This window comes from Chlamydotis macqueenii, chromosome 3 (genome assembly GCF_036417535.1).
Source record: "Chlamydotis macqueenii isolate bChlMac1 chromosome 3, bChlMac1.mat, whole genome shotgun sequence".
NCBI lineage: Eukaryota > Metazoa > Chordata > Aves > Otidiformes > Otididae > Chlamydotis > Chlamydotis macqueenii.
The window spans coordinates 117650646-117676153 of NC_141558.1; the positions used below are offsets into that span (position 1 = coordinate 117650646).

General features: G+C 46.4%; 1 protein-coding gene across 1 annotated transcript; it reads left to right on the forward strand.

Annotated features, from left to right (window-relative positions):
* The first annotated feature begins 748 nt into the window (after positions 1-748).
* On the forward strand, positions 749-24454 carry ARHGEF33 (Rho guanine nucleotide exchange factor 33). The gene is made up of 15 exons (XM_086743650.1): positions 749-770; positions 4138-4187; positions 7905-8069; positions 9702-9823; positions 10704-10846; positions 12178-12237; positions 13445-13660; positions 14307-14436; positions 15734-15866; positions 16693-16776; positions 18060-18143; positions 18960-19108; positions 19961-20146; positions 21843-22596; positions 24317-24454. Exons 1-15 carry the CDS (start codon positions 749-751, stop codon positions 24452-24454), a joined length of 2436 nt encoding a protein of 811 aa, XP_086599776.1.
* The last annotated feature ends 1054 nt before the right edge of the window (positions 24455-25508 follow it).

Here is a 25508-nt window from a genome sequence, read left to right on the forward strand (position 1 = left end):
AACCCCATTACTGCACTGATAAGATGCTTTACCAAGGGAGTGTCTTGGGCACAGCATCATGCTCTGTTGGCCCTGGTTTCCTGAAAGGCTGCTGCTCTACACATCGAGGTGTCTTGCAGCACTCCTGTGCCTCCAAAAGTCAGGGAGACAACTGACAGAGAAAGCAGGCATGGCAGTACATGTGCCTACATAAGTGCTGGCAGGATTGTGCAGCAGCATTGTGAAGGTAAAATCTCTGTGGCCCAAACACAAAGTTGGAGAACATTTTGGGTTATTAGTTGCATAGCAAAGAGTTGGTTCTTTGATGCAGAGCACCAGTACAGGATGTTTGTGTGCCATTCAAAATATATCTCATTTTGCTTCTGTGTTCAAACAAGAAGCATCTTGTTGAGCAAATAGTCACTGTGGGATTACATAGTACCTCTTAATCACCCATCCATGTAAGAATAGCCTTGGGCTGGGAGGGAGGTGTTTGTACTGGTGCCCACTCTGCTTGTGAACCCAAACAAACCTTTAGGATGTCCCATTCCCTCTCAAGTTCCTCCTCCTCCCTCTGTTTTCTGAATTTTGAGCATCTCTGCTCAATAAACCCTTTCTGCATCTTTCTGCACTCAGGGTTCAGACCAGCTGACCCATCACATGGCTCACATGTGGGCAGCTCTAAGCCATGGGGTGTTCCCAGTGACCAGCCAGAACCCTCCAGAGTGAGGACAGGAGTCCCTGCAAGGACGCACACCCTATAGCAGCCATGGACTCAAACAAACAAGAAGGTAAAGCATCCTCTTATTTCACTTCTTGATAGTATGAAAGACAGTGAGGAAGAAACCTGCTCTTATATAACCTGTCTATTGGCAGCTGCCAGCCAGTCTCCTGAAAGCACCTCTTAGCCACTGCAGCTGTGGGCAAATGTTCCCTTCTTTTAGTTTCATAGAAATATCTGGAGTTTGAAGTTTTTATCTCTTATTTTAGAAACATCTCCCTTTCCCCTCTCAAAAATAATCCTGTGGCATATGTAATGTCCAATAGGGGAAGTAATTTCCCTCTCTTGCCTCAGATCCACCTCTGCCTTGGGACATACAGAGACTTCTAACTGTCAAAAGCTACATCTTACATGAGGGCACTGTGATGAGGATCTGCTTCTCTGCCCTACATGCTTTGATGCAAGGGGTTCTTGTTCATGTCACTGCCACAACCCAGACTTCTGCACCAGTCTCGATCTTGCGAGCACAAGATGTAGCCAGGCCACACTGCTTGCTTGCAACCAGTCCTACTACAGTCAGCAGCACTGCTAGAAAGTCTTCAAAGCTGAGGAGTTTCAGGTGCAGGGTTTTAGAGGCTTTAGATATTCTTCTTGCACAGGAGGCTGGTGGTACTTGCTTACCACGCCAACCCCCCTAAAGCACTGTGCTTTGCCTTGCCACTTCAGAGATGACTGTGTCCATATACTGAGGAACTTTTGAAAGTATGAGGAACAAGGGGAGCAGCTTTAGGAGTGTCCATAACTACCAGCTGAGGAGAGAGCCTGGACCATCTCTTTCCCTCTTAAGAGATGCTTGGTGGTGCCAACATTAATTCATGGCATAGGTAATGGAAGAGTTAATTTCTCTATTATTATTATTTTAATTTGACTAAATTAGGTCTGTGCATCTAGAACCCTGCACTACAGCAGGCTGAAAAGGAAATTAACTCAGAGATTTTTTTCCAATTAATTGGTATGCCCCAACGGGATGCAGATGTTCACTGCAGAAACTGGGAGATAACCACAAAGCTCCTTGCTTCCGACAGTGCAACTGTGATGAGCCTCCTCTGTGCCAGCTCTTGGCAGCAACTTTATAGAAATTATCTGGGTTTTGACTGGGTACATGCAGAGAGTGCTTCTGCTCATGCTCATGGCAAAGGTGAGAGGTAAAAATCACAGTAGCGGGGATCCTCTCCCTTTTTCTGTTCTTGCTCCGGAGCAGTTCCTCCCTTTGAGCATGTCCAAGAACATTACAGACTGATCCATATCCAAACCCAAATGAAAGATTCCTACAGACTTCTGCAGGGCCTGAGTTGAGCCCTCTGTGTTATACATCAGATTGAAAAACACCCAAAGAATATGTGAGGAGAGACCACCGCTCTTCCTTGCTGTGCTGCACTTCTGCCTGACACCTCTAGCCCTTCACAAAGCTCAGCATTCAATACTCCACCACTTTGCAAAAACACCATCTCCCTGTCCTCTGTAGTTTGTATTGTGCTATTAATTAAGAAACATGTCCTGTTGCTCTTTTCAGGTCAGTCATTACCATCCCACAGTAAGAGTCCAGCAGTAATATTTACATCAGAACAGAGATGTACCTCAGTTCTTGATTCAGGAGGATTGCAGCACACACCGGCTACCTTCTCAAGTCTCAATCTAGACATCATAAAAAAGCTTCATCATTCACTTCAGGCTAAACGTTGGTTTCTAGCTCATGGGGTTGCAGAGATAATCCAAACAAAAAGACCCAGAAGGGCCAAAGCTGAAAATGAAAACAATCTGTCATTTAAAAGATGAAACTTGGGACTTAGTGCAGGCTGGCTGATGAGTTTTGACTCCTAAGAGCTGGCAGTTTGGTGTCATGGTTACTTCTCCCAATCAGCCTGCTGCCCCTTGTTTTCCCCGGGAGGAACCTCAGAGGATATTCCCCAGAGGGTCAGTGTCTGACCCTGCTACCCAACCTCACCAGCTGCCAGACCAGCCAGCAGAGGGAGAAAGTGGCACATGGGCAGAGGGAGCACACAGCATCTCCTCCTCTGCCTCTCACTTCTGCAAGTTGCTGGGGAATTTGCTCATGTTCCTCTGAATCAGGACAAATCCTAGAGACCAGAACAGGGCCAATTCATAGGTGCCCTTGGTGGTAACCCATATTTTCCCTCAGGGGTAAAGAAATAAGAGCGTAGCTGTGCCTTGTAAAGCTCTGACTTCCAGGCTTCAGCTTTCCACTTTATGCACTTGCTGACTGCATAGAGTACCCCCTGCACCCTTTTCAAGCTTCTGCAGGATGGAATTTCTGTGGTCTTACAGGCCCAGATGGGTAAGGCACTGAGCATCTGCAGCCAGCATGGAAAGAGGGAGCTTGACTGCCTCTAGAATTGAGCATGGGGGTCACTGGTCGTGTTTGTGACTGAGAGCAGAGGGTGAAGCAAATATTTGGAGGCAAGAGAAAACTCATGAAGTGACATTGCCAAGGGGAGCCACTGGGTGGCACGGTGTTTTCTGGGAGTGAAGGCCAGGGAGCCTGATGTAGGGAATAACATGGGAACTGATAGCCATTGGACTGCAATTCCCTCAAAGTGCAATGGTGGCACAACCAGTGATAATTTATGTTGAATAATTTAAGGTTTATGCACAGAAAATACAATGTTAGAAGAGGAAATAATAAATACAGATTTTTTCATTTCAATCAAGGACCCATTAATGTCTAAAGATAATATCTCTGCAGTATCCAAAACACTTCTGCAAAATAGATATAAGCTCTTCCATGAGCTAAGTCTGTTTCAGACTTATGTTAAAGCTAACTCCATTGTACAAGATCAGGTGGGATCAAAATGCCACAAAACCCTAGGAATTTAAAACTGGTTAAAAGATGTATTTCTGTGGTGGTACAAAAGACATAATTACTGCTTGGAATATATTGTGACAAAACATAACTTACGGCTTAAAATATACAGATCAGATCAGCATTTTGTGGAAATAATAGAAATATCTACGAATACAGTATAGGACAAAATTCACCATTTCAGAAGAGAGATGGATCAGTAATGCTTTGGGGTAAAAAATCTGTTAGTTAAGGCTGGTACGCAGAACTGAACTTCACAGGGAGCAATTTAGTCCTAATTGCACATACAAGGTTTCTCACCTCTTTGCATCGATCAGCTTTGGACAGACACAAGATAGCAAATGAGGTGAATTTAACATCTGATTTAGGTGAGCCATTCCTGTTTTATAATTGCAGTTTATTTTACAAATGACATGGTGTTCACACCTCCTAAAATGAGACTTGAGCCCTTTAAAACTGATTTGTACCTCAAGAGGGACTTCAAGCCCTCTGTTCCAGTTATTTATAGCAACCATAATAAGTCATTTTAATTGACTGAAGTTCTTTATTCCCACAGGAGAGACTGAAAGTATGCCTGTGAGTACCCCTGCAACACAGATTTCTCAGGTAAAGATGAGAAAAATGCCCTAAATAACTCCAAGAGTTTAAAGAGATACTGATAGATAAATAGTAGTTTAAAAGTTAAATTAAGTGGAAGGAAAAATGTAGGCACTTAGAAGGAACATGGCAACTAAAATGTGCACACTGCATGAATAAATATCATACATATCACATCTTGGGCCTCATCTTAAAGGACACTTCAGTAAAATTTCTCTGCTCACAACCAGTTGTGTTTAGACAGGTGACTTGTGAGCTTAGCTAATTAACTAGCTGGCATCATTAGCACGAATTAGAGAATGTCAATTCACTGGGCCAGAGGGATATTTAATGGCTGAGTTCTGATGAGCTTTCACTAAACCTGATGAACTGTCCCAGAAGCAAAGATGTGTTGATTGACTGGGGCTGGGGGTGGCTTCCCCAGCAGGGGTCCAAGTCTCCTGGAAAGCTCTGGGAAATGCTTGCTCCTCTATCCAGATGGACTTTGGCAGAGAGTTCATATTCCTGTTGGGCTGGAGGACAAGCGAGAGTCACAAGTGACTGCTTTTCAGTGTCCTATTAATCTCAGTCATGCAAAGAAGGAGAATCCTTAATTTCCCATGGGCAGCTACCTACAGAGCACAGCGCAGTTACTTGGTCTTGCTAGAGAATATACTTGCATTGTTTTTCCATACGGAGCTGAAAAACATCATGGCAGCAGGTAAAATGGGAGTCACCCAAGAAAGATATAATCTGCTACAGATCTGCACTGGATCCCTCACTGCATTGCTTTGTCAGGTTTGAGGGCCACACTCCAAAGGCAGGTGGGGGCTGAAATATGTATTTCATACTAAATTTTTTAGATGCCTAAATGCTTTTTTTGAACAGTTCTTGGAAAGGTTCTAAGACTCCCTGTGACCATGTCTATCCCCTATGTATTAGGTAGTTCAACTTAAGTTGTTAGGGTGTGTTCCTCTTCACCTGTTTTTATTCCCATGAATAGGTGAGCCAGGGCACCATATTACAGTTAAACTATTGCCAAGTTTCTGTGGTAGTATAAAAATCTGTCTTTTTTGATATGTATGACACTTTCGAAACTTTAGAAACACTGAATTGGGTTGAGATTCCAGCTGTTCACAAACCTGTGAAATGTCTCCCTGGTCCTGTAGGCATAATCACTTGGACATAAGCATAAGATGATGCTTCAACAGCTGCCATTTGTTGTAACAGCTCATGGGATTTAAAGGATGGTTTTCTACAGCTCATCAATAGAAATGAGCTCAAACTAAAATCCACAGCACTGCGCTTGGCAGGAGTTAAAAGAGGAGTTAAAAGATATCATGTTGTTCCTGTACCACTCCACTCAATTTTGGATCAAACTTGCACCCAATACCACAAGGCTGTTTGTGTTTCTTTTCTATGCTGTGAGACTGAGGGCAGCAGAGGAGGGAGTTCTCGGGGTTTCAGCACTTCATGTCCAGCCATACAAGCCCTGGCAGATATGGCTGATTGGTATTGCTGGCTGCTTTCATCCATCAAGTGGCAACAAAGGGAAATACGAGTGTAAAAGATGCATTTCAGTGTCTGAAATAGCCACTGCAAGCTGCATGGGGTCGGGGAAGGATGTATCTGGCAGGACGGACCTCGGCTGGGGTCTGGAGCACTGGGAAGGATACACAAAGAAACCAAGCTCGCATTGTGACTGCAAAAGCAGAGACTGGCCAACAGTGAACCTCAAAATAACAAGTGTCTGCTCGTAGATGCAGATGCAGTCCAGCCTCTAGTCCAAATCTTTCTTTTGGCTGCCTGAACTCTGCTTTCACAGAGCAGAGGAGGATATGGCCAGGCTTGTGGGCAGAAACATTTCATTTTGGGCTTATTCTCCCCAGACATAGTTATCTCCAGGGCCAGCTTCTGAACTTCTCCACCGCTAGCTAACAATACTTGAAGCTGTGACATCTCCATCCTGAAGCAGATCTCTAAAATGGATAGCATAAGATAGCATAGGATAGCATATTTCAGTTGGAAGGGATGGATCTGACGAGTCACCCCTTTTCACTTGGAGGAAAGCGTGCAACGCCTAGCCCTGATGCAGGCTAGCAGGGAGACTCTGCCTTGGCAATGTCAGCTCAGCGTGCAAGTGTGGTAAGCACCTGTGAGTAAGGATGGGAATATTAACATTTTGCACAGTTGCAGCACTTTATTATCCTCCCCCCCCCCCCTTCTCTAGGCATTTATATTAGGATGTCTGATGATGCTAAGACATCTGGCTCACCCCCTTAGGCTGAGACATCAGAAGCAGTATGGTCATCGGCTCCCCTAGCAGCCATGGCCCCAGGCAGCTCTTCTAATCCTCCAGACTATGCTCACAGGTCACAGGAGCATCACAGGAAGCTGTCCACTGTGGCCAGGAAGGGTGGGTGAAGGGTTTGAACCAAGGGATCTGGAGCTTCAGCCGGCCTGGGGAGTCTGCCTGAGGAGGGAAGATGTCCTCTGCCTCCTGCCCTGTCCCGGCTCCTGTCAGTCCCACTCCTCTTATCCAGGCAGCTCCGGGTATGTGTGTCCAGCCAGACCAGACTGGGGACTGTGTGGGTAAGCACTGGGGCAGGAGTGGGGATGTCAGGCAGAAGTCCTCTGACTGCTGTCAGTCGTGATCAGAGGAGGATGGTGCATGCCATTGCCCCAAGGTATCGGAAGCCATCTCTGCTCCATTTACAGGACTCAAGCGCCTGAGTTCCCCGGGGTGGCTGTCCTCTTACCATCAGTGCTCCAGTTTTGGACTCAGTTTATAACCAGATGTTAGGCCGAATTTCTGTTGTAAAGGTAAAAAACACTGGTACCAAAGCGCCTTGGGCTGCGACCTCACTGGTGGCTTTGTGCCGGCAGAACAAGCGCCTTGCTCACAGCTCTGTGGGCAGAGTTCAGGGTTGCCGGCCCGAGCTGCCCCCAAAGAGGGTGTCCCCACCTAGCCCTCTGCAAGCCGCCCGCCTCCCCTCACTGCCCACCTCCACACTTGCCTTGTCTGCTCGCTATGCCAGCCTGGCTCATCCTGGTCTGTCTCCTTCGTCACCTGGCTATCAACCGGCTGCCTCCAGCTTAGGTTGTGAGCTCTTCCAGCAGCACTAGGGCCTCTAGGGACAGAAAACACGGAGAGTGGGCACAGTGTCACTGTATGCCAGGGAAAATCCTCCCGCTCCCTTCCCATCACAAGTTAAAGAGCTGCCTCATTCCTTGGAAAGAGCCCACTGACCAAGAACAGAGCTTCTCCACAGCGCTTGGAGAGCAAGGAGGTGTTAGACCTATCTGGGGAGAGCACCAGCCTCACGAACGTGTGGGGGAGGAGGACTTGCTCAGAAACAGACATGTTCTTGATTACTCAGCTGCTTTGGGGATTGATAATCTGGCTCCTGTTATTGTGAACCTTCTTGACATATTTCAGGCTGTCTTCTCTTTCTACAGACTGGCAGTCTGCTAACAGCTAGGGAGCCTGGAAAAACTCTGAGTCTAAAAAGGGGCACATTTACTGCCCAAGGCAAACACCTCCTACCCGGTACTGAGGCTGCAGCAGGGGCCAAACCTCCCCCCCATGTCTCCCAGCCATGACAGGAGGAACAGAAAGAGGACAGCACCTTACAGGATGGGTTACATCCAGCTTTCATGCCACTCTGAACCATGGGTGACCCTCAGGGACGCAGCCACCTGACCTGGGAGGAATGACTGAACCCATGGTGTTTGTGGTTCCTCTAGTTGCAGGCATTAGCCTCCGAGTTGAAGGCGGGTTTCACAGAAGCAATGCAGGAGCTATCGCGAATCCAGCATGGCGAGTACGCCCTCGAGGAGAAGGTCAAGAGCTGCCGCTGTGCCATGGAAGAGAAAGTTGCTGAGATGAAGAATTCCCTCAACACGTTCAAGGTAGGAGTGTGACCTGCTGGGGGGATGCATACCTGCCACATTAGCTTGGGTGGCATAGCACGGCATTCCCCTGCCTCCATCAATCCTGCTTGCAAAGAAAATGAGCTGGCAATTGTTTCAGATGTATCTCATGCACTTCCTTTGGCTTTGTGTCTCCCCCAACTACTCTAACCCAAACGTAACCCATGCCCTGGCCTGTTTAGCCTTCTCAATGGGCCACGAGGCAGTGCTGCAAGCTACCCTGGCACAAGAAACCCTTGCTCTGAGCTGCACATGCGATAGGCATATGGCCTGTTCACAGGCTGCCACTGGGCCACTGGGCCATACCTCTCCCTGGGTCAGGTCTCCTGCATTTCCTGTAGGAATGAAAACTACTAGGGAGCAGGGATCTAACACAAAACCCTAAAGCCTTTTGAAGTTGCATTCCCACACGGCTGGGAGGAAGTGCTGCCTGGTTTCATCCAGCCCAAGAGGATAAAGACAAAAGACTGGAAAGAGAGCCTAGCAAGAAAGCTTGATGTACACTTCAAACCAGCCAGCGTCTCCACGCAGAAACTGGACAACTGCCTGTGAGGAGGCAGGCAGAGGAACTGTTTTATTGTTTTTATGGTAAATTTTACCCATAGGGTTTTGCTGAATCAATAATACTTTGTGAAGTTAAAGAGGGCTGCTTACTGGAAAAGCCCCTTACTGACCCTGTGACAGGGAGAAACAGATAGCAACCAGGCAAAAGGAGCCCCATGGTCCCAGATCAGCAAGGGAGACAACAAGAAGTGTAAGGGCACATGGCAGAGGTCTCAAAGCAACCAGAGGCAGTGTTATCCAGGGCATTGTTATGGGGGAAAAAAAGGGGTTTCAAAATCCAAGTACGAGGAATTATGCAAGTAACAGGAGGGGCAAAGGCTGCTCTCCCTCTGCCTCATGCCCATGTTGACTGTCCAAACGTTGAGGTCCCAGTGAAGCCACCTCCTTGCTTAGGGAAAAATCCCTCTCCTTCTATTTACAAGAAACTCTTGAGTCTCTCTCCTTGATCTTGCTGCTCACATTAGTGAAACTTGCAGGAACTTCATGCATCAGAAGCTCTACATCCAAGTAAGGCTTGGTTGAAACTACCTTAGAGAGGACGTGCTGACAGGGAGGTTACAGAGGGCCTCATTTCCTTAGGAAACCAGGCTAAAAAGGCAACTCCAAGGCCTGACTGGCAAAAGCTTATACATGCGAATGATCACACTGGGATCTGAACTAAGTACAAAATGTGAATACACATGCTGGAGAACTGCATAAGGAAACATGCTTCCTCAGGCCCACCTCCAAATGCCATTAAAGGCAGGAGTCCTCTTGGTGTTTTCAGCTGGTGGTAGATGAAGCCCTATGTCTCCATCTCCCACTAGTCCTTTAACCACCTGACATCATGCTGGCTTGGGTGAGTTGCCTGTAGTTGAATTAATGATTGCCATGCTGTGCATAGCATGTATTACACACACTGGACTTGTAAGGGAAGAGTGTCTAATCACAGAGCCACTCTCCGCAGTGCCCTAAAGCATCTCTAGTGCACACCAGCCAGCATTCAAAGCTGTGCTATATAAGGCTGATGGGCACCCTGGGACTGTTGTGCTTTTGCCTGTTTCTCAGGAGGAGCTCAGTGATGCAAAGTCAATGATTGAAGAAATCAGTGCCAAGCAGGAGGAAATGCAACAGAAAATTGAGCAGCTGCAGCAAGAGAAGCGGCGGGAATCACGGAAAGTGAAAGCTAAGTAAGGGCCTGAACTCCAGGGCTTCAGAAGGGCTAATTAGCAGTGATGTCTGTTTTGTGCATTTCCTTATCGCTTAATTTCTTAATCTTTTCCTGGCTGGACATATGTATCAACCCTCATTACTGGAAGCTCTAGTCTTCAGTTCACCCCAGGCTTTTAGACACTTACCCAAATAGCAAACACAGCAGAAAAACATCAGCACCTCACTGGGATTCCAACAGTAAAATAGCTCCAGCAGCTTTCAGGGAAACCATGGCCTGGTGAAACACACAGACCTGCTAGAGACACGTTGGGGCAGGAATATTGTTGAAAGTCAGGAGCCATCCCCATCCAGAAAATAGTACTGCAGTTTCCAAGCATGCAGGAGTCAGTGGGCTCCTGATGGCGCAGTTATGCTCTGCATTCCTGTCATCATACTTTCCTTCTCTGAGCAGGGTGATGCAGGAGCATGTTTGCACACTGCTGGGCCACACCGTTGCTATGATGAAGCAGACGGCTCATCCACCTTGGCTCTGATTAACCTCCTTCTGAAAACAGAGTTTTGATGATGGATGTACAGCTGCCTTGATGCAAACACTTTGCAAATCTAGGCTAGGTCCTTAGCTAATTAAGCCATTTAATTAGATGAAACATGCTCTGCAAGAGAACAGATCTGAAATAACCTTCTCCTACAGCTAGTGGAAGTTACTTCTAGAACATTGTTCATGAACTACATCAAAGCCAACTCCATCAAAGCCAACTCCTTTCCTGGTTCTGCTGGAGTTGTCCTACTTCTGATTCTGTGCTTGTACTTACACTGGTGTCTGCCACAGCTGTAGTGTAGAAGCTTCACCTGTAGCATTCACATTTTCCAACTGTCTCATTCTTTGTATTTATACAGAAGAGCACAGAAGGATGATCATGGGTCACAGACAGTGCCTACACCTCTCCAGGGCAGCCCATTTCGATCTATTAACCTCCCAGAACCTGTGCTGATCAATGAAGATTTTACAAGTCTTTTACACAACGTGACTTATGAAAAAGGTAGGAAATAGAGTAGGCAAATGCAGTGCCTTCCTCAGGAAAAAAAAATCCATAAAAAGATCACTATGGTAAGAGAACATCAAGTTTTCCTCAGGTGCCAGCAGCACAAAAAGAGAACGGCGGTGCTCCCCTTGGCAGCACTGCTCCTGGGTCTATGAACGCACCTCAGCACAGTGTCTCAGCACCTTGGCGTTGGCCTGGATTCATGAGATGCTGCTTTCCGAATACTGTACCAAAAGCCATTGCGTGCCTCCTCCAAGGAGAGGGAATCAGGCTGGATTTTCTTCCCTGTAATGCTAGTGGCATGGACACAGAGCCAAGTAGGAGCCCCTGATGAAAACACTACAGCCTGTGGATTTGTTTCTGTGAGCAGGGCACAGAACGGAGGATCACAGGGGTTGGGCTGACAGAGAACATCTGGTGTCATTAAGGGGCCATACCAGTGGCTGTTTTGACAAGGGGACATAGGAGCTGGTACATACACACACTAGGCTACTGGTGTCACTGCTCCTTGCATATATACACTACTAGGAGCATCACTGCCCCTTGTTAGCTGTAGAATCTGCTAACCCATGGTGTTAGGGTTACACCTAGACTAGGAAAACACTGTCAGCTGCCAAACACTTGTGAAGGCTGGAAATAAAGAAAAGGTGATGGATCAGAGCCTTTTTTTTCAATAATCAACTTTGGGGGTCTAAACTGGTCTATCACTCTTTTGTTGTTCAGATAGGCAGACGTTAAAAAAAAGTATGCATTTAAAATGTCAGCAAATGCAAACACTAGATGAAAACCATGTGCTGTTTTCTACCGTGTTCTGCTTAGAATCTGGCTGGTCATGCCCTCCCTCTGCCCTACTCTGAGGTGGTATGTTAGCCCTCTCCCTTACATCCTTCTTGCACATACACCTCTCTCACCCACTTCTCCCACTGCCCCTTTCTTTCCAGTCATCTCACCCCTCCACTCTTCAGTAAGATCCTTTCCACCCAAAATGGCAGCTGTGTCTATGTATCATGCCTCCATCCTCTTGTTCTGCCAGCTGGGTGCCTTCTACCCAACATATACCTACTGAGCCAAGGAAAAGCCAAGACTGCTCATGTTCCTCTGCAGTCATACAGCACCAAGCACAACAGGGACCTCCACATTAGCCTGTCTGCAAGTGCTACTGAAACAAAGACCACAACAGTAAAGATTCTCCTTAGTGGAGGACCTAACAGTCGTGTTTCCGTAGCAGAAATGAAAGACTGGAGGTTCTAACTATACTGACTGGGCTTGGCAGGAGGAAGCCTGCTTTACAGCTATCTTCTGTAAAGTTTCCCTTTGTTCTTCAACAGTGTCTGACACCAGGATCATGCCAATTGGAGAAGGAAGTGTGAAAGTCGTAGCAGGTCCAGGTAGGGAAATATCAAACTGTTGAAAAACAGTAGGACAATGATTCAGTTAAAGTACTTGCTTTACTGCATTGAAGAAACACTTTCAGTGAATGCATTTCACAGGAATATACCTCAATTTTCTTACTTACGGTTGAGATATGAGAGCAAACCTGCATTCCTGAAGTGCCAAATACCTGAAAGAGAATGCAAAGGATTGATATTTGGCAGGGAAAGCCTTTCTGCTCTTGCTTTCACAGTTTCTAAATGCCCTTGCAGAAAGGAAGAATTGATATGGCAAAGAATAATGACAGCACCATTTTGCCACTTGGGAAGAGATGGTCTTTGCAGTGACTACATACCAGTAGAACTGGTGAGCTGTTTTTTCACCCATCAGCTTCCAGATTCCTTGTAGACATGTCTGAATAATAACAGAGGAGTTTTTCTGACAAAAATAAAAATTAGTCAGAAGTAAGGGAATGGTATAGTAAGGGGACACTAAGGATCCTGACCAGTAAAAGGATTCATGAGAACAACCATTAGATATTTGCACTGTCCACTAGAAGTACTCACTGTTCTTAATGGCTCTTTTGCTTGATCCACTTAAAAAAAAAAAAAAAAAAAAAGAACAAAAGCTAAGGAAAATGATTCATTGCAACCCAAATTCAAAGTATTTGCATTAAAGCAATTCCAGCCCAGTGGCTCTAATGCACCTGCACCCTCCCGTACCTTCTCTGTGATTTAATAGCCTCAGACTAGCAGTCCTGCTGCTGCTGTATAATCACGTCACACTAACAAAAATTTTAAAAGCCATGATAGTTTACATCTACTGAGAATGACATTTAAACGCAAATTACAATAATACTTTCTGTTTCTATACTACTTGCCAATAAGTGTCAAATTACCAAGTCCTGAAGTGGCCCAAAACCCTGAAGTGCAATCAGACTTGGAATATGTTTTTTTCTTTTCTAACATGTATCTAATTTTGGACCTTATTTCGCCTGAAAGTAAATGCTGGAAGAGCACTAATCTTGTTCTGACAAAGCGCTTGCCAACTGCACTTCTGTTTGTAAACTAATGCTACAAGGCTACAGCCCTTGTGAAGCACAAACAATACTTCAAACTCTCCTTCCAGTACTTCAAAATGGATGATGAGGCAGGTTAGCTGCCTGCTATAGCATAACCTGTCAACTGAAGAAATCAAGATCCATACAGCTGTTTGTTATTGCAGGAGCAACCATAGAGACAGACAACAGCATCAAGCATTCCTTGACAACGGAGGGGCAGTCAAAAGTGCATCTGCCATCAACAGTGTGGAAACAGGCCAAGGATATCAAGGACTGGGGAGATGAATACATTTCCAAAGAGCAACCAGAGAGAGGGAAAGACATGGGCCAAAGCAGATACAGCTCAGCAGACAACAGTATATGTGAACCCTCTTTGGCTGGTAAGAACAGAGTGGAAAATTCCAGCTAGAGAGTCTCAAAGTTGCATTCACACCTGGTGTGAGCTGGTCAGTAATCAGCTTCTATAGAGGGAGACACACAAGCCAGTTTCTCCTGCTAGGGGGGAATGTCTCGGGGCCTCAGTCTCCAAGACTTCTGGCCTTTGTATTTGCTGGTTTGTGCCACTGACAGAATCGCTCTGCACCCAGGACACCCATTCTCCTTCGCAAGACCTGGCAGGTTCAGAGTACTGTTGGGATTGTGACAGTTCCTTAAGCAGGTGAAAAATACAAATTATTCTGCAGAAAACTGGATGTGAATCCTTGGTATGAATTGTTTTGCCTTTGATTGCTTGTTGTGTTATTCTTAGGAAAAAATGGTATTCATAGGGGAAAACACATTTGCTTTGGAGCTTTCTTAGCAAACTGTGGCTCCAGTCATGTCTGGGGCATGCTCTAGCATCAGGATAGAATTTTGTATTTGGGGAAAAGTAGACACACAAAGACAAGACACTGATGTCTCTTTTTGACAAGTTCTCCTTTCTGACATGATTTAATGTCAGATCACCACTTTAAGGTGATCTGACAGGAGGCTGTCCTTGAGATCAGCATTTCCTTATTTTTAAATTTAACCATTATCTTCTGGAAGCCAAAAGGCAGAACATTGCTTTGGAGCTGCTGGAGTCGGAAAGGAAATATGTCATCAACCTTTCCCTAATCCTGAAGATCAAGGCCACGTTGCAAGGGCCAGATGTGAAAAGGAGCACCAAAGAGCGAAGGTATTTGATTTAGTGTACTCTCTCTTTTGGGGAATTTTCTTCAATCAATATTGTTTCTGCATCTTTCTCTCTCACACTTTCTTTCATCCACATAGAGATCTTTGAACAATTAGAGCTTATTTCCAGTTGAAAATTGGAAGCATTGGGAGGTTTTTGCAGTGATTAAAGACTTTCCTGCCTGTCCTTGCATCTTATCCACCTTGTATCCCAAACTGTTTTACTGCTACTTCATTTCAATCTCCTTCTGAGTCCCACCAGTCTCCTATTCTTTTGCATACCTCCTGCCTGGGTGGGAACAAAGCTTTGTGCATTCACTGCCTTGCTTTCCCCAGTCTGCAACTGCAGCTCTAGAAGCTGCTTTGGGCATAAGTCCCTGGCTAGTGCCTGCCATCCATCAACTATCATTATATATACAGACATACACACTTATTTACACACAGATACAAGACCAGTGGGACTGACCCAGCTTAGCAGTTAAACTCAGCTTTTTCCAAATGCTATCCCCTTTGGCAGCTGTCTTAGTTCCCAGGGTAAGATAGCTCTTACAGCTCTCCCCATTGACTCAGGTTTGGCCTGGGAGTTCTCAGCTCCTAAGCACATTTGGGGAGATAGCTCTCTGTTTTTTGGCTCTTTCCACTGTCCCTAGGAGCCATATCCAAGGAGTTGTTTGACAGAAGTCCACTGAGGCACATGTGGTACATGGGTTGATGTGGACACATTTAAGCAGTTACATAACACACACAGTTCAAACTGAAGCATGATAGTCCAAACTGAGTTTTTATTTTTACACTTTTTCCCTGAGATCTTTCCATCTGGCCAAATATTTCAATATTTGACATCTTCATTCTGATTCTGGATTAAATCAGCATGACATGACAGAAAGGCAGTAGCACATTTGTTAAAGGGTCTGACAAACGAGACAACATACAAAGCTGGGGAGCTCTCCTCCAAGCATTCTATGGGATGGCTCAGGACTATCCATAGGGTCCTGCTTCATTAGCCATAGCAGCATTGCCTTGGGCTTTTTAGTTCTGCAAATTCTGTTCAGCTACACAAGGCACTGGAGAGGCAGCCTAAGAAACCTTCAAAACACTGTAATAATAGCCTACTGGAGAGGGTATCTGCATGTACAGAGTAGCCAAAACAGGGCCTCCTGGTGCAGCCAGGACTCAAATAAAAGTAGCTAATACCTGTGTTTAAAGCAAGCCACGAATGCACACTTCAGCAGTACATGCTTAGAGCTGTTTCTTAGAGAGTTTCTGCTCTGTGTAACCAGTCTGATACTGTCTCTCTTCAGTTTCTTCCCGAACTCTTTGCGGTACCTGGTCCAGCAGCATGTTGATTTACTTCATGCTCTACAGGAGCGAGTCCTGAGCTGGCCACGACAAGGGATCCTAGGAGACATCTTCCTGAAGTTGACAAATGATGAGGTATGTTACAGCCCCATCTAGACTCTTCTGTTATGATTCATGATGTGCTGTTGGCCCACAGGTGGGCTGAGATACCTTACAGCAGAGGGGTTGTGCTGTGAACCTGTGGCTAGGGTAAGGCCTTTCAGCCAACCTTCTTTGAGCAGAGTCCCAGTGCATGGCAGCCCCTTTGTTGTAGTACTTGACTGGTAAGGTAGCCCACATGCCAGACCCACTTGGGGATATGCAGCCACAGAGCACAGCCCTGTAATAAATGCAAGAGACCTAGACTTGGTTGCAGGAGCCACACATGAGTCTTGACAGCTTGGATGTCTGTACTCTCAGTGAGAATGTGAAAAGAGCATGTTTCTTCTGCTTCCCTTCCCCAATACACTTTGCTCAGAGTTATGACAAGTGGGTGGGCAGGCCCCTTATCCTTTACGGTTTGTAGCCCCAAGTAAAACAGCACCTCCTTCTCAGGGTGAAGGTCTGCCCAGTCCCTGGCAAGCAGTTGGACCTCTTCTGGAAGGATGTGTAAAAACTCATCTGATGCTTTATAAATTTTAATAGTCTTAAATAAGAAAAGGTTCTTCTTCCTCAGCCTCTCTACCCCTCCCATCTCCTATAAAGCTTTATATACTGTGCTCAACAGTTGAACACATTTTATTAAATACAGCCTTTCTTGAGAAGTCCCAAGCCCTGAAAGCTTCACACAGTTAGCAGCTCTGCTGCACTGATGACCTCTCAGGAATGATAGTAGGTAATCAACAGTTTCTTGTTCTGGCTGGCTCTGTGACCAAGAAGCTCTCTTAAATGTCTTTGTTCTTTTCTTTTTTCCTTTTGTAAGAATAATTTTCTGGACTACTATGTTGCTTACCTGAGGGACCTGCCAGAATGCATCTCTCTGATCCACGTGGTGATCCTGAAGGAGGTAAACTTCCTGCCTGTTTCATAGACATGTAATGGCAACATGCATGCCTGGACCTTTTCCTGGTATGCCTGCCCATGATAAGAACCTTTTGCCAATCCACTTGTTCTGTTACCAAATGCCAGTTTCCAAAACATTGCCATGGCTAACATGCACCTACAAAAGGCAGCTTTAATGTGTTCATCACTATGTGTAACCAAAGCTGTATTTTTGCAGTGACATGAAATAATGTCTCAGATCAAACCTCCCAGAAAGCTTGCCTATGCACATCCTATCCAGACCTTCCCAGGCGAATGGTGTCTCCTGATAAATAGACTCATCCAAACAGGGAGACCAAGAGTGAGGCTATAAGGGCTTTAGAGAGAAAACAGTCTCTACTGTTCAGCTGCAGGTATTTGGCCTCACACCCTTGATTCTTACTTTAAACTAGGAAAGTTAAATATAAAGGTAGTTTTAAAGTGCAATAACTAAACCACACTAGTGTGCTTCCAATATATCTCAATTTAGAAGTCAAGGCTGAGCGAGTTGGGGCTGTTCAGCCTGGAGAAGAGGAGGCTCTGGGGAGACCTTATAGTGGCCTTCCAGTACCTCAAGGGAGCCTACAAAAAAGATGGGGAGAGACTGTTCAGTAGGGCCTGTTGTGATAGGATGAGGGGTGATGGTTTTAAAATAGAGGGAGGTAGATTTAGATTGGATATTAGGAAAATTTTTTTTACAATGAGGGTTGTAGAACACTGGAACAGGTTGCCCAGAGAGGTGGTGGATGCCCCATCCCTGGAAACGTTCAAGGCCAGGCTGGATGAGGCTCTGAGCAACCTGATCTAGTTGGGGATGTCCCTGCTCCTTGCAGGGGGGTTGGGCTAGATGACCTTTGAAGGTCCCTTCCAACCCTAACCATTCTATGATTCTATGATTCTATAATTTGGGTCTAAACTAAAACTTAATTCTGAACAATAGTGTCTACCTGGGGTTTCAATGAAACTCAACTAGTGCACTTTAAACATATACCCCTACTTAATTAGGCTGAGCATCCCTCATAAATAATCCCCAACCCAAGGAATTTTACCCTTAGGACTAGTATTGCTGGTGGAAGGAGTTGCAAATACCCCCTCCAGAAGTAAGGTGAAGACCGGTGTATTGTCATGCACAACTGCCACTTGATTGGCATACTCCTGTGAACTGTTATAACTCCTTACAGTATAACTACTCATTAAACCCCAGAACCATTTGGAAGCAGACATGTTTTATGAGTGGGAGAGACTCTCAAGTTGCTTTATCTATTTCAGGTAGAAGAAGAAATCAAGTCTGATCTCTACATTCTGTTCTTCCATATAGTCCAGCGGATCCCTGAATACCTTATTCATCTACAGGTATGACCCCAGGATAGAAACTGTCTTGTTTAACTCTTATCACAACACATTACTTTTAACTCAGGTCTGTACAGATTCAGGGCTTCCAGCTAACCCAGTGGACTCTCTGAAAAAAAAAAACAAACAAACAACTTTGAAAAGGAAAGCCAGCTGAGAATGGCTTAATTTTCATAACTTTCACCTGAAGTTTGCTTCTATTTGCCAGTTTCTCCATTTGGCCTGACAGAACCAACTTTTGTTCTCTGGGAAGCTGAAAGCTCTGCTGCCTGCTGCTCTAGGAGAACAGGAGGCCAGAGCTGGGGCACACCTACTGTGAGCTCTGACCTAACTCCTGTAACAGAGCTGGCCTCTTTGCTGAGTGGTCCACATGCCTGTTAGCTGAGAGACTGAGAGGGCTAGAGGCTCCTAAGGCCCAACAACCTTTCCTATATAGAGCTCGCTGATAAAGAGGGTTCTGGTTCACAGGAGAGTTATCTGAATTGTACTAAAACATTTCAAACAAGGCAAACAACACAGAAAGAAAGCTCTATAAAAAGAAGAGATCAGTTTATTTATCCAATGCTAAACTCAACCAGTGCACCACCCACACATCCCATGATTATATTTACAGTGGTTACTTGTGTATTTGCACTGGAGTAGTAGGATGTAGGCCGTGCCTAAGTCCCTCAGAAACTAGTGCCTAGAAGAGCTCCCATCGTGCTCCCAAAGGACAATGCCATGGGCACTCCAGAGCACTAATTCATGGTCCCAATAGCAACTCCTCCCCAGAAAGGGTTAGGACACCCTCCCAACAGCCTGCTCTCCTCTGTGCCCCAGAATGTCCTGAAGTTCACGGAGCAAGAGCATCCTGACTATTACTTGCTGCTGGTGTGCGTGCAGCGCCTCCGGGTTTTCATCTCACACTATAGCCTCCTGTTCCAATGCAATGAAGACCTGCTTATACAGAAGAGGAAAAAGCTGAAGAAGTAAGCACAACATCAACTCATTCTCTCCGTCACCAGGGAAAGGGAAGCCTGGAAACAGGAGATTTAGGTCCAGGCAAGATCAACAGGCACATTGCTCTGTTGAAATAAAACAAAGCCCTTTGCATATGAATGCTGAAGAAGGTCCTCTATTGGCATTTGTCCTCCAAACTGAGGTCAGATTTGGGATGGGGCCTCTGTCTAACACTGAGAGTGAAAGGAAAATCAGTTTAATCCTCATAAACATAGCAGCCATGTGTTTCACGGGAACATTGGATTCCTTAAGCTGATGGCAAAGTCACTCTCCAGCGGGAGAATACATGGCGACTTAGCTGCTTTGGCAGCTTGGGGCCCTGGTGAATGCCTGAAGCCCTTATAGGCGGCAAGATTAGGAAAGAATAGTGTTATCTTATTTTACTGGGGGAGTGGGATGGGAGAAACAAAAGCCTCCCATAACTTGTTTGAGATTAACTGTGATAGAAATCATGTTGAAGGTAGATTCTCAAGTTGAGGTTCAGAGGAGTTCCTTGAAATCAAGACTTTTTACTAAAATCAAGATCTGATTGCTTTTGCTCCTTGTAATGATTCACTGGGGGAGTAAGACAAGACTTCAAGGGAAGCTTCCAAACATGGAGGGTGGTAAAGGGCTGGAGCAGACTGCTGGGGAGGGACTGCTACCAGAAGAGGCATTAAGAACAGGACAGATTGCAGGATGCCCTGCTGACTGGGACAGACTTGGGATGTAAAAGGTCCTTCCTTGGGGTGGAAAGAGGTGAATGGGAATATTAAGGTCCCTCCCAGCCCTGTTTTCTGTGATTCTACATGCTCGTGCTCATTCCCTGCCTTATTTCTTAGCACGACGATGGATTTCTCCTCCCTCAGGTCGTCCTTGGTGAAGCTGTACAAAGGTCTCACCTCCCAGTGTACAAGCCAAGACGTTTCTCCAACACCCAGTGCAACATCTATCCGGGACAGTGGGATCCACTCTGAAGAGACAATACAGTCGTTCCCACCAGCACCTTCCTCTGGCACAACAACCCCGTAAGCCTATTGTCCTAGTAGAAGGCTTTCAAAGTAGGCTTAAAACTCTCTCCTCACCCATACTACGCCAAAGACTAGGCAGTTACAGACTGTCATTTCCAAGACTACTCCCTGTGTATGCACAGAGAGATGAAGGGCTGGCTCCTTCCTGCTATCTGCTACCATGTGGCTTACAAGCAGGAAACATTTCAGAGCTCTACCCAGGGCTGTCAATGGTCTTCCTAGCAGTCTTAACAGTGTACCAGGGAGAACATGTATTTGTGGAGGCCTGGCAGCAGTGTGCATAGTAACACTCCGCATTACTCACTGTCAACATTACAAGAGCTACGAAACATGACCGAGGTCTCAGACTAGCAAAAAAAGTACTTTCCCACACAGCACATCATTGAATGATGTGACTCACTATCACAAAACGCAAGTACAAATGAGTTCAGAAAGACACAAGACTAATTCAAGAAAGATAGGGCTACTGGTAGCACCTGACAATCTTTGGCCATTTCTAGCCTACTGATAGGTGCCAAGTGAGATGATGATCTGAGAAGCACACTAGACTTACTTTTTTCTTACACCAGCAATTTGTGGCTGTTGTGCTTCCTTAGGTCATTTGACACTAACAAGAAGAGTTTGGTTTCATCATTCTGAGTCCCTCTCAAATGATATTGTTATTAGATCAATCCCTAGTCTCATTCTCACCAGAGTACCCAAGTCAGTCTCCCTCTCCTCACAGACGTGATGCTCCTGGACACCATCTTGGTAGCCTCAGCTGGCACCTCCCCAGTTTCTTCATATTCATCCTGAATTGAGGACCCAACATAGGTCCAAGTGGGGTCTCATCAGCACTGAACAGAAGGTGGGAAAATAATTCCCCAGGCTTGGCTGGCCATGCAGCGCCTAATACAGCTTAGGTCAGGGTTTGCCTTGTCTGCCATGAGAGCATGCTGTCAGCTCATCTTTACCCTGACGTTCATACCAGGGCTGCTGCTCAACTCAAATCTCCCACTCTGGTCTGACGCATGAGATTATCTTGCCCCAGATGCATAACTCTGCACATCTTGAACATCAAAATGTTTCTGTTCCCCTACTCCATTTACTATGTCCCCAGAAGATGGCACTGGGACTTTCCTAACTAGTGTTTATTAAGGGCCATGGAGGTGCACAACTTGTACCTAATACCTCATCCAGTGAAGTACCCTCTGCTGACTTACCTGGAATACATGGAGGGTAGGAGCCCTCCAAGTACTCCTGACACACTTCTGGGGACAGAGTCACCCTACCCAAGACAGGAACCTTGTCCACCTGAATCAGACCACAGGGAAGTAAGACACAGCCCCTACATTACAAAAAGTGAAGGAAAGTAAAAATCCAAAATGCAGATGAACAAGAGAGAGATGGAGCAGTCGGCTTCTCAGCTGAGTTTCTATTCATTTCATGGTGTAGAGTACAAAAGTCAGCCAAAGCTACCGGATAAGCAGTTCTACCCCTGCAAATTTGCTCCTGCTAACCAAACCAGGCAATTTCTATTGGTGGCGGCTCTGTTACTGTTCTCCAAGATATGAAAAGACCTTTTGGCCTTAAAAGCAAGAGAATGGGGCTGGGAGAGTGAGGGGGACAGGGGCTTGTCACACTGTCTCTTGGTCATCCTTTAGTATTCCACTTCCTTCTTGTTTTTTGTTTTGTTTTGTTTCTTGTTTTTAAGGCACTTGATGCCCCAGATGAAGAAACCCCAGGCAACTGTGATGGAGAACATCCAGGCTGTAAAGCCTCCTGACTGGGAAATGGAAAGTAGAAAACATGAGAGGCCAGAGAACATCCTTGCATCCTCTCAGCTCACAGAGCAGGAACTCAAGGCTCTGACAGCCCCCTTACAATCCATCCCTGAAATGGAGTATGAAGCACCACCAGCTGATGCAGTGGGAAACACCGAGAGAGCCATTAGGACCTCTGTGGAGCTGCTGCAGGATGCGAGGAACTTTGCACCAAGCTACGAAGAGTTTGACTACCCTGGGGAGGTTTTCACCCTGCCAGGCCCCTATGAAGATGACGCGTTTCAAAACCTCGCTCTCTTTGAGAATTGCTCCCCGGCCTCTTCTGAGTCCAGCTTAGACATTTGCTTCCTTAGACCTGTTAACTTCACATCAGAACCAGAGAGGACAGATCATGCCTTACAGCCATTGCCTAAGAGCTGCACTCCTGTAAGCAGCAGTACTTACAAGCGTGAGATGTTCCACAGCAAAGGCAAGCAGCTGAGCAGGTCTCTGAAGGAGCTGCCAAGGAGTGCTGAGGGCGTGAGCACGAGACTCTACAGCACACGGAGCAGCAGTGGGAGCCGGCTGCAGCAGAAGCAGGAGAGGAATGTCCAGCCGCACATGATCTCAGCCTCATCTCGAAGCTCCCAAAGGAGCTACTTCCCCCCACAGAGAGGAGCGGGTGAAAAACAGAGCTTTTTGGAAGTAAGGAGGCTTAAATAGGAGGAGGAAAAAAAAAGGCACGTGGTGGTGGAGAAGCAGCAGCAGCAGCAGGAGAAAGATCTGAGATACAGTTAGGGCAGAATATGCCAAAATAGCGTCCAAGTCCACTCATTCAAAGTCCTCATCTGCATGTACATGCCCAAGGGAGGGACAAGACAGCTCCTTTTCACACACACCTTCCCCGGGACCAAGCATTGGCTTGAGGCACACAGCTGGCTGAGTGACAGCTAGAATACCCTTGAGACAAGCTAGCCACTCCTATTTCTCTAGCTGTCACTGAGCTTCCCCCACAAGTATATGTTATATCTGATCAGGGCCACTAAGTATGAACAAAGCTGTTCAAACTGAGTGCTATAGGGTGGCACCCAGCTAAAAAGGTGCCTTTCCACCTGCTATGAGGTGTGCTGGGTGAAGAAAACCAATGGATTTAGTATCAGATCCTCAGCTAGTGTAAACCAGCATGTCTTGGCCAAACTCAGCCCATTTACACCAGCAACAATCTGGTCCATGGGTTTTGTTTCACCTGTGTTTGTTGCATGGATCATAGATCCAAGCTAAAGTTTGTATAAAAATAGACAGAACCCAGCAACCCTTTCCCTCAGACAACCACTGACATGGCAGGCAGCACTCTAGCCCTTCAGGGACACCAGGTCTTGCAGGAACAATGATTCGGTAGTCTGCAGTGCCCATTCAGAGTCAGCTTTGAGCTGTCACAGTCGGGGGAAGATGCCTTTCATACTTCCACTGGAAGAGGTCAAGGGTGCTGTGAGGTGCTCAGCTAGTTCTCTCAGTGCTGCCTGGAGAAACCCTCCTGTCAAAATGTGGCAAGATGCAGATGAGGCTGTAGATGCAGGCAATGACGGCAGGAAGGTTCCAATTGCCTAACTGAAAAGGCAGCAAGGAAACTTAGAAAGAAAGGAGAGAAAAAAGTGAGTGAAGGAGGTGGTGGACAGCTGAGCAGGGAAGATGAGGCAGAGGGAGAAGACCCATGGTGACATAGCGCCCCCCAACCCAGAAACAGGAGCCTGTGAGCTCTTTGGCACTCACCTGCACAGAGCTACAGCCCACAGTAGGGTGCAAATGTGTCCAGAACTGCAGGACATATTCTCCCCCAAAGAGCAAAGGAGACCACCGTGGCAGTGGTGGGCAGAACTGGAGAAAAGGGACTCAGCACTCTCCTGAGAGGGGGAGAGATCTTTTAGTGGCACATTTACTGCAAGGTATGTGTGCTAATGAAGCCTTCTGCCCCACAAATATAAAGCCAGGCAGCCACAGAGCCAACAGAAGCATCTTTCACACCATATCAGCTCAAGAAGCCTGAAGCCTCTCTGCCCTACGGTAAACAGAGCTCATGAGCAAGGAAAGGGTGAGAAGTTCCTTCAACTCCCCATGCTGGCTTGCTCCCTCATTGGCAAAAGGGGCTAGTAAGCTTCCCCTAAACAAAAAGCTTAGTAAGGAAGGCTCCGGTTCTCTCTAACAATGCTTATCCCTCCACTCCTCTGCCACTGCCTCAGCTTCAGAGTCAGCAACAAGCTCTCTGCAGAGGTACCCGTTCTGCCAAGGCCCAAGTGACTTCTTGTCTCCCAGCCTTCCCAGCACCTCCTTACTCACCAGGTCCTTCCTAGCACAGAGACAGAGAGAGAGAGAAGGGGACAAGGATGTGAGGTTGCAACTGCTTGTTAAATTGTCTTTTCCCTTTTAGGAGCTCCATGCAGAAGACAACACCAGGTTCTGCCAGAAGGATGACAATGAGCAAACATCCTTCAGCGACCACAACCCGCGGCATGAGCCCAAAGGGGGTTTCCGGAGCTCCTTCCGCAAGCTCTTCAAAAAGAAATAAGCAGCCCCAAGAAAGGCAGGCCACAGCCTAAGTTCGACAGTGCTTCCCCAGGTCCTTGAGGGTGGAGACAGACAGCAAGGCCCCAAGATCCCCCCTGACTAACACAGTAGGTGGAGAGGTGGGGGAGAGGAGACTGTCATAACTGCCTTACAAACACATCCTGCTCTTCCTAGCACAGGGCAGGGCCAGGCTATGGGTTGAAGTGCAGCTCAGCCAGCAGGTCCAATAAGCACTTGCTAGCTTTCACCCCTGCCTGACTTAACTTTCCTTGGAGTTCTGGAAAGCTTTGGCCAAATCCCACTATTTTCTCCTCCCCTCATCCCCCAATGCTGCTTGATTTGCCATACATCTTTGCTCTTCCAAATTGAAGCCAGGTCTAATTTGGGCTCACCCACAACAGAAGGGTTACCTCTGCAGCCTTGACATCCTGGCCAGAAGTCTGAAATTTCCCTCTTTCCTCCACTTTCCAAAGAAAAAACACCATCAAAGATACCTTCCAGGAGGCCAGGTCACATTACCTTGGTGATTTGAGATGGTCTAATAAACATCAGCTAAAGCACCTGGGCTTTGTACTGCTTAATCAGCAGCATCCTTTCTTTTGGACTTCCATCACTCCTCAGAATCCTCCGTCACCTTTTATGCGGCATGCTGTTTCTTGAATTGCTTCCTGCTGTATGAATCTCTGCTCCTGCTGTCGGAATTGCCTGTATCTCCAAGGCAGGTGATGCAGGCTGAGCTCAGGGCCTGCCACAAGAGACAAAGACTCTTCTCCACCCTATTCTCACCATGGATTCATGCAGACACTGACACAGTCAACTCGTGTCCTGTCTCCTGATGTGTGAAATACTCTTTGCTAACTCTCTTTGGCCTGACACCACCTTACAAGCCCCATCATGTGCAACACCCTGCTTTGGAGTAGTTCTTCTAGCTAAAACTGAGGCACTAGGGCAGGAAAATTGATGATACCTCATGTTCAAAGTCACAAGCCCTCCTTCTTGTGCAAGGATACTCCTCCTCCCACAACAAGGCCACATACACACCTCCCTCCTTGCAT

Bases quoted from the DNA above. Each gene is read 5' to 3' on its own strand.
- ARHGEF33 (XM_086743650.1), top strand. From the start codon at position 749: ATGGACTCAAACAAACAAGAAG. The intron at 771-4,137 runs GTAAAGCATCCT...TTATTCCCACAG, and splicing joins GGACTCAAACAAACAAGAAG to GAGAGACTGAAAGTATGCCT. The intron at 16,777-18,059 runs GTAAACTTCCTG...TATCTATTTCAG, and splicing joins ACGTGGTGATCCTGAAGGAG to GTAGAAGAAGAAATCAAGTC.